Source organism: Pinus tabuliformis, chromosome 1_1 (genome assembly GCF_031772625.1).
Source record: "Pinus tabuliformis cultivar Carrire ecotype Pingquan chromosome 1_1, CPIR1, whole genome shotgun sequence".
In the NCBI taxonomy this organism is placed as follows: Eukaryota; Viridiplantae; Streptophyta; class Pinopsida; order Pinales; family Pinaceae; genus Pinus; species Pinus tabuliformis.
Window position 1 is genome coordinate 693,667,903 of NC_142297.1, and position 9,516 is coordinate 693,677,418.

Genomic DNA, 9,516 nt, shown 5'->3' on the forward strand with positions numbered 1-9,516 from the left:
AATGGCCCTGGTGGCCCTTTAAACTTCTATGAAGAAATTCGAGGTGGAGATGACCTCCAATGGTTCTGAAACCTCTGCCAATGGACTCAGAAGGTTGAAGATAGCAGAAGTAGGCTTTTGAATCACCGAAAACAGATGAATACAGCCCCCAAATAGCTCAAGCACTGGATGGGCTCCAGTGGCCCTGAAAGCTTCCCTGAAGAAATTCGAGGTGAAGAATGCCTCAACAGGAAAAAAGAGTTGTAGAAATGGACTCAGAACAAAAATATAGTTAGAAATGACCTTCGTTTCACATTCAATGGCTGCACACATCCCAATGCAGCTCCCAAATTGATATGGCCCTAGTGGCTCTTGGAACTTCCCTGAAGCACAATCACCTACAAATAACCTTTGTTGGCTATAAAACCCATGCCAATATTCTTGTCCTCTTGCTGCATGTGTGTGGGATGACGAGTTGAATGTAAAATCTGAAAATTAGAGACAACATGTCCCTTCTTTTGGCAAAAAGTGCAAATCTTATGCACCTTCTTTGAAGGTAGTCTTTACTTCATCTATTTCATGTGTGCTTTCTTTCTCATCCAGCAATATCAAAACATGATGGTTAAATTGAGGACAATATGTACAAGAAATTTTTCTTCCATTAAAGCATGTAAAATTTTCATGCCTTGCAGAAACATAATCAAATTGATCATGAGAAGATGTATACCTCTTGTGCTGCTTTGCATGTTCATTCTTTTTGCCTCAATGAGGAGGTGAAATAGTAGAGGCTCCAGTTTTCAATTGCAGACTAACATCATTGTTCTTGTCTTGAAAACTACCTTAAATTGCATGCTTTCCATACGCTACATGTCTACCATCTTCTTGCTGCAACAAAGGCTGAAAACAATGGTAAGGAAGATTGCCATCATGACATTGATGTAATTGAGAACTTGGGAGAAATGTTCTCTTCAAATTTTCATCATATTCGTGAATGCATGTGATCAATGCTTCGCCATTAGACTGCTCATATCCAATACCAACATTCTTGATTCGCTCTACAACACAAATAGGCTCAATAATGCCTTGTGCATGCTTTCCCAAACCTTTGCCTTCTTGATAGCCCATTTTCAACATCAATTTGGACCCTATACCTCTTGTATGCCTTTCAAAATAATCAACACACTTTTCAATAGAGGAAACTGAAGACAAATCTGAATGATTTACCTCATGATTTACGTCCTCAAAAAGAGATATTTTCTTGGACAAAGCTTCTTGATCTTGCAGGAGTTATTTCTCCATGTCATGCAATCTTTGGAGAATTATTTCCTTCTCTTCCTGCATAGCCAACAATTGTGCATGAAGCTGAACACTTTCCCTTTAATCCTCAAGGAGAATCTACAACATGTCCTTCACCTTAATGAACTCTTCTTTCATGTCATCACTAAAGAGTTTTGTGAAGGAGGAAACTTCACTTGCAGAACAAATTGACATCATGTAAATGGTCAAATAACAAAAGGAACTTCAAACAGAGTTCTCGAAGCTTTCAACAATGACAAGCTGTTGACCAACCGCTTTCAACTCTTGGAGAAGGTTAACACCAGCTATCCCAAAATGAGCTCAATCAAACTCATGAACACAATAAAACAATGAAGATTTATTGAACAAATGCTCAAAATATAAACTAAACTAGAGATTGACTGAAGTAGCATTTATCTACTATGCAATTGTATAACAAAAGTGGTTTGAAGGCTTCCTGGATTGCTTCAGACTCTGTCTATAGTTTTGTTGAAGCCCCGAAAATCCGGTCGACAACAAGGGGGATACCCACCCGGTCCGGACCTTGGTTGGCAGCTCCTTATTCGTTTGGTATAGCGGGTTTGATTGGGGATAGTGGGACCAGTTTCCCAATCTAAGGGTGTGTGTGTGTGTGTAGAGTTGGATGATGCTGATCTAGGAGTACTTAAAGCTAATTTAATTCAAACTTCTAAACTAACTCTGTTGGAGAGGTAAATCCCCTCTACGGATAGAGGCGATCCCTACTAGCCCAATAGGGGTCTAGCAACAATCACACAATGCTGCCACGCATGTTCCTAGTTACAATTAAACAAGAAGTAAAGAGCACCTACTTGGATTCCTGCGCTGTCGTTGGACGAAGAGATGTCTCCTTCGCTCCTTCGCTTCAGCTGGTCACAGTCCTCCGCGATTCCCGCGAACGGACACCTGCACACACGAAGAGAAGGCAAACGCAAGCGTGAAATCTAGTAAAAGTAACTATATGTCAGTCAGAAAAGACATAATTCACATTTATCCATTGCATAAACAAACGAGAATGGAACAATAATAGCAGTCATCTATTATTAATCAGAATAGAGAAGAGTACAACCAAATGTTCTGACGTTGATAAACTTCTCAGGAGGGATCAGTCAGCATGTATCTCAAGCATTCACCTTTGAGGATGGTTCTCCCAAGACAAACAACTCTCTCTCTCTCACACAAATGTCACAAACAAACTTCCCCAAGCAATCAATCACTTCCACTCCTAACACACCAAACCTATAGCAGCAATCTGAGCACTACAAGCTCTGTACGATCCAAGCTAAGTCTAGCTAGTTCCCACTAGTTTCTAACTAGCTGCTCATGGTAATGGTGGAAGTTTATATAGGAGAAGGAGTCTCCTAAAAAGGTGGAAGGATGAGCTTATCTTCAAGGGGAGTAGTTGCAAAGGGTCGAACAGACATGCCATAGAAGGGAGTCGATATTCAAAAAGCTAACAACCAAGCCTGGAGAGATCTGGAAGGCTGGTTGTTTGAACAAATTCGCCCAAACTGGATCAGCGCGGATTATATGGAGACTGCCGCGCTGTCAGCACATAACAATAACTGAACAAGTCATGTCAGCGCGGAAGGACACGGGAAAGCCGCGCTGTGCATCATCGCGGAAAAGTGATGTTCTTCCGCGATGGCAGCGCACGGAATACACTGTGAGGCGCTTGTCATCGCGGTTATTTTAGGAACAGACGCGCTGATGCACAAAACTTTGGAAAAATGGGTTTTTAAGCCAGTTCAGGGATCAAACACTTAGTGATTGTGACTTCTGGACACAGCAGGGTGACTGACAGGAAGGCAGTGATAAATTACTGTGTAACAGATGCCCCCTAAAGCATGAAGACCGAGAGAGTGGGAGGGGTGAAATGCTTTACAACACACGCCGAACTGGAACACCACCAGGAAGTACCGAAAATCTCCGACAATCATATACATGCAGTCTAGGCATGGGCGCAGCCATCCAACAGACATGCGAGACTGGTCTATGGTATGGACGCAGCCACCCTGCTAAAAAGACCATAATAATGACAAGGGATGGTCGCAGCCATCCATGAAGACTCAGGTATGGGCGCAGCCATCCATCAATGAGTCATGTGATGATCATCCAGAAAATCGCAACCTGGACCACAGTGAGCAAGGATCCAGGGTCTTGCGCTCCATCTCGACCCGAATAGAGTACAAGTCCACACATGTGAATACAGGGGTTGGAGTCGAACATGCATGAACATCGTCTGATTACCGGCCAATGATGAGAACCGTTAACAGACGCGAGAGGTACCACCAATAATGACAATGGCCCTCAAGGTACTATAGGTATAATCCGTGGCGTGTGAATCAATGAGCTGGTGTCGAACACCCACGGAATCATTCGATCGTAGGTTAATGATGCAAACCTTGCGTCGAACACGAGGAACCTGCCATTGAGGCATGCAGGCTCCAAGGTACCTGGAAGGAGTCTCTAAGTCACTTTCTCGGATAATGAGTTGAAGTCGACGAGAAGTGGCTTTGATCGAAGGTGGGCCATGATGATTCCCACATCATCGACACGAGACAGAGATATAATGATTTGCGACGAGATAGCGAACGAGGTTGCATTGGGGTAGAGGACAACTTCTCTTGAACATATAACGGCACTGTAACGGATTTGGCAGTACTTGACATCAAATGAGCAGCGGATAGGATGATGATGGCAATGAACAGATGAGAGGTCAAATAGGATATCCCAAACCCATGGAGGCTAGTGAAAACGAGATGAGATGACCCCACCCAGACACGAAACAACGGAGTGCCATGTTCAAGAGTGACGTACTGCCGAGACGACTGTAATCAAAGTTCCATTTTCCCCACCTTTGCAGGCAGGTACCCCGATTATTTTTGGATGACAAGCTTGACGGGGATAACATATGCTTGATGTGTGTCATGTTGACAATATCCGATGTCATTAAGTGTTTAACGAGCCTGACAAAGGAAAAACTCGGCTTCTTTTCTTGTTTCGAGAGTCTGAAAAGAATGCAGAAAAGGAGACTCCAGGGGGGTCCTTTTTCGTACAGTTGTGTCTCTCGAGCCCGAAAAAGTATAAAACTGTGCTCGAAAGAACCGCCCGGTCATTACAACCGAGGAGTACTTTTCATGAATAGTGTCCCCGACCGGAAAAAGTAAAAAAGTGGTCGAAGACACGTCGTTTTAGAGCCAATATCGAGTGCGAAACGACAAACACCCGGCGATCTTTTTGGTTCAACGGTCGGAAAAAGAGCTTAAAAACGACCGCCTTTCGTTCCCTTTAACGAGCTGAAAGGGAGCTCGGCCATCTTCTCTTGTTTAACGTCGGAAAAGAGCTTAGAGACGACACTTTGGGGATCACATGAATTGTGGACCGTCATGACCAAGCTGCGATACCTGTACCTGCACAAGGGCACTACCCGCATAAATCCATTCGATATACGTAAAAAAACATATTGAAACATGCTTGAAAACAGAACCAAGGCTAGTTTTATGGCTAAAAATGGTAAAAACCCAAAAAATATGGTAATTTAGGAGTTTTTACTATAAATAGGGGGGGGGTAATAAGTCATTTTTACCATTTTACTATTTGGAGTGCGAAGAACGTGGAGAAGCCAAAAAGTTGACGGAGCGATTTCCAGCCCATCCGGAGACCATTTTCAGATCCGCTTCTTCCAGGTAGGTTCTCATTCCTTTGCCCTGCATTCTGGTTCATTTTAGGAGTTTTTTAACGGTTGAATGGGCCCAATTGGGCATTTTTTATTTGCATGGGCGCGCCCTCGGTCAGCGCGGAAATTGCCCACGGGGTCGCGCTGACCGAAAAATAGCCAATGTAACCAACTTCGGCTCAGCGCGGAAAAGGCGTGTTCTTCCGCGCTGACCTCGCATTTTTTACACAGAGCCGCCATTGTCATCGCGGCTGTTTCTAAAACAGCCGCGATGGCGCGGAAAAATTTTGTTTTTTGTAAATGAACGTAAATTTCTCCATGAAAACGATTCTGATTGGTTTTTATTGTTCATGCAGGACATCATGGCCTTTCAATGGCAAGAGAGAGTTCACGATGTAGAGGATGTGGCTGCTTGGGGAGACGTGAATTGCTGCAACGCCATGCGGGCGTGCGGATTCATGAAATTCTTCCTTACGCCGCGTCTGAGGGCCCAACATGATCTGCTGGAGCTGCTGATCAGGGCATGGAACCCGGTGGACCAAAAATTCACCATCCGTGGTCATGACATTGAGTTTGACCACATGGACATATTTTTCTTGACTGGGTTGTCGCGCCGAGGTGCGAGGCCCATCTTGGAGGGGCAGCGACCTAGCGGCGGTACTCTGGATGACCTGATGGCTGAGGTTTGCCCAGGGGCGGTGAAGACACGGAGTGGGAAGTGCTCGATCCCCACAGTGAGAGACATAGTGCTGCGCACCATCCTGTTCATGGTGACCCGGGCAGCGGGCAGCATGGCGAACCACGAGGCATCCAAGACCCATCTCCTACTAGCCCTCGAGTGCCTCGAGCCTACCGTGTTTGATTGGTGCACTGCAGTGTGCAACAACATGAAAAGGCAATTGAGCAACTGCCGTCGCGGAGAGACGAAGCAGTTCGGGTATGGATCGATCCTGGTCCCGCTCATTCTGGAGCGAGTACCAGCCATGCGGCTGCAGTCTATGGCAGTGGATGCCCCCAGAGATCCTCGAGAGACGAGGGCCTCACGATGGGCTCGGATTATGCCACGTGGGGGTGGCGGCCGACCACATAGCTGGGGGGCATTTTTCAGAGACTGGTTGGACCAGCAGGAGATCTTCGTACAGGATTGGCCATATGCGGGGATGGATTTCCGCAATGATCCTGACTTGGTGCTGCCTCCGGGTGAACAGTGGGATGATGCAGGTATGACACTTTTTGTCTTTTGAGTTTTGTATTGTTTTTTAATTTTTTATGTACATGTCCTAATAAATGTCTTGTCATGCAGATGTGGGGCCTACTAGACCGATTGGCCTGGCTGCCACGGCACGGAGAGAGGGCCCGGGAGCCGGAGCTTTGGCCTTAGCCCCTCCAGGGGCCAACGCACCAGAGATTGTGGCTCGCAACCTTGAGGGGTTGCTGGAGGGGGTGCCGGACTTCCAGGGGGTCGAGGAGGTTCCTGTGGAGCATCAGATCCACACAGTGGGTGTGGAACCCAGAGTGCACCGCCTTCTGAGGCGGGTGGCACGAGCGGCTGTGTACTACAGAGAGCACCATCCAGCCGATTAGTCACTTAGGTTTTATTTCCACTGTTTATTTTGAGACATTATGACTCAGATGTATTGAGATTTTGGGACATGTACTTCTATTTTTGAGCGCCTTAGTGCGCCACACGATATATATATATATACATACCGATTTTTGGATGAGTCGTTGTTACATGTGATGATGTGTTATCTTGTGTTATGCGTTTGTTCAGTACAATTTGTGATCTTATGTATGAATTTGCACGACACTCGACTCATGGATTTTATATGTTTAATGCAAGCTTAAAAACACACATGCGCAAACTATGCTTGAGATGACTTATTTACATATGCTTATGGTCTTACTATGCTGTCTATACTTTCTTGTATGATGTTTATCTGTTTCGCAAATGTCTATCTAATACATGATTTGCCAATGCATCAGTCAACGTATTTAATCGTCTCGGAATATGCTGATAAGTGATGTAATCAAAATTCCGTTCTAACAATCTCACACGTAGGTATAACCTTAATATGCGCTGGTCTCTGACGGAATATCGTCTGTTGAGTTGATGGACAACCAGCTGGGAGTCCAGGTTCACCACTAGCTCTCGGATGCCGAGGTCAACTGCTTCGGCAAGTAATTCTATTACAGCACTGTACTCGGCAACGTTGTTAGTGGTACGACCTAGGCATACACCCTGCAGGTTTATCAACTCCCCGTGAGGATCGTAGATCACCCATGCTGCCGAAGACAAATTACAAGTACTACGGCAGGCGTCATCAGTGAAACCAACATAAGGAATACGAGACATCTGCGCAGGAAAGAGAAAGCATAATAAGGGGCAAAAACACGCCTTCACACCAAAGCAAAAGAAACTCATGCAGTAAAAACTCGAAAACACACGTATATACAAAGTGATTGTGAGCAGCTATGCATAGTACTTCTTCAGATACAGCCCATTTCGGGGCTTGTCAAGAGGATTTCCTTCATAATCAATCAACTCATATGCGCCCTTTTGTAAAACACGTTTCACGATGTAGGGACCTAACCACATGGATTCGAGTTTTCCTGCCCCCAGCTTATCCTTAGCTTGATTGTAGAGCAGTACTAAATCTCCCTCAACAAAGGAACGAGGATGAATATTCTGATCGAAGTGAGCTTTGACTCTCTTCTTCTGCGCTTCAATAGCCAGAGAGGCCAAACGACGAGTCTCGTCTAACCGTTCTAGGTAAAGAAGCCGTTCCTCCACCGGAGTGGTGTTGGGAAGCAACTCGACAGCTAATTTTAATGAAGGAATTTCACATTCGACGGGAAGGGTAGCCTCCAGTCCATAGACCAGTTGAAACGGGGTGAAACCGGTGGCATCCTTCATAGAAGTCCGGTAGGCCCACAAGGCTGGGAAAAGCATTAGATGCCAATTTGACTTGTGTGTATTGACGGTGCGTTGAAGCATGGTGATCAAAAATTTGTTCACGGCTTCAACTTGACCGTTAGATTGAGGATAGTATGGTGACGAACTATCTTGACGCAAGCCTAACTGGCTTGTTAACTCTGTCATCATATGATTTCGGAAATGCTTTCCATGATCTGTAACAATAGCCTGAGGGACTCCGAAGCGAGTGATGATATGATTGAATAAAAACTGCGCCGCTGTGTGACCGTCTTCGTTTAATGTAGGCATTGCTTCGGCCCACTTGGTGAAATAATCCACGGCAACGATAATGTACCCATGCCCCCCGGCCGAACGAGGGTTACAGGACGTATAATCGATGCCCCATTTGGCAAATGGACCTACGGTTACGACAGGGTGCAGTGGTGCAACAGGTGCACGCATCTTCCGGTGGTAAACCTGGCATTCATGGCATGCGCGTACAGCAAGGATGCAATCCTTGAATATAGAAGGCCAGAAATAACCAGCGCGGAGGATCTTTTGAGCGGTAGCGTATCCGGACATGTGGCCGCCACAAGCGCCGGAGTGGCAGTCATTCATGACTCGCTCAGCTTCCTCGAGTGTTAAGCATCGGCGAAGAATAGAATCGACGCCGAGGCGGTACAGGGTGTCGCCCAAAATGCGATACCGTTGAGCCTGATGACGTATCCGTCGTCGAGCTTCCTTTGATGTATTGGGACGAAACGAAGACGTTTGTAAATATACAATGATGTCCCCGTACCATGGGTCGAGAGTGCTGATGAGAAAGAGCGTTTCATCCGGAATTTGCTCCTCTAAATGAGATGGTGCAGACTGAGATGGTAAGGAGCAGAGCAGTTCAGCAAAGACCAGTGATTTCTTAGACTTGGCGGCAGTAAATTCCAAGTCGAACTCTTGGAGGATTACGATCCACTTCGAGTATTTGCCCCCCAGCAACTGACGTGACAAAATATAGGTCATGGGGTTGCAGTCAGAGATCACGGTTGTTGTGCGCAACAGGATGTAATGACGGAAACGTTGGACGGCACAGACAGCGGCCAATGCCAACTTTTCGACATATGCATAGCGAGTCTCCGTATCGAGGAGGTTGCGACTGAGATAGTATACAACGTGCTCCGAGCCATCGTCGTCGTCTTGCACTAAAACCATGCCGATGGTGGTATCGGCAGCGGCCAGATAAAGGGTGTAGTCACGGTGGTAATTTGGAGGTCTTAGGAGCGGAGCTGAGACCAGAAGGTCTTTAAGACGCTCAAAAGACTGCTGAGCGATAGCGTCCCAATGAAAGGATGTGTCTCGCTTTAGTAATCGCGTGAAACCCTTGGCCACCTCGGCATAATTTGGGATGAATCGTCTGAGAAAATTGGCTTTTCCCTGCAAGCTTTGTAATTGCTGTAGAGTGGCAGGGGGAGGAAGATTCACAATGGCCTCGACTTTAAGGGGATCCAAGCGGATGCCCTCTCGGGAGACGATAAACCCGAGTAGTCGGCCAGATTCCACGCAGAAGACACACTTATGCGGATTGAGTCGAATACGGTAGTGTCGACAGCGAAGGAATATTTCGCGTAAATGA

General features: G+C 46.1%; 1 protein-coding gene across 1 annotated transcript; it reads left to right on the forward strand.

Moving 5' to 3' along the window:
- Window positions 1–5,955: 5,955 nt before the first annotated feature.
- Window positions 5,956–6,556, forward strand: LOC149215319 (uncharacterized). The gene is made up of 2 exons (XM_089389695.1): window positions 5,956–6,193; window positions 6,276–6,556. Exons 1-2 carry the CDS (start codon window positions 5,956–5,958, stop codon window positions 6,554–6,556), a joined length of 519 nt encoding a protein of 172 aa, XP_089245821.1.
- The last annotated feature ends 2,960 nt before the right edge of the window (window positions 6,557–9,516 follow it).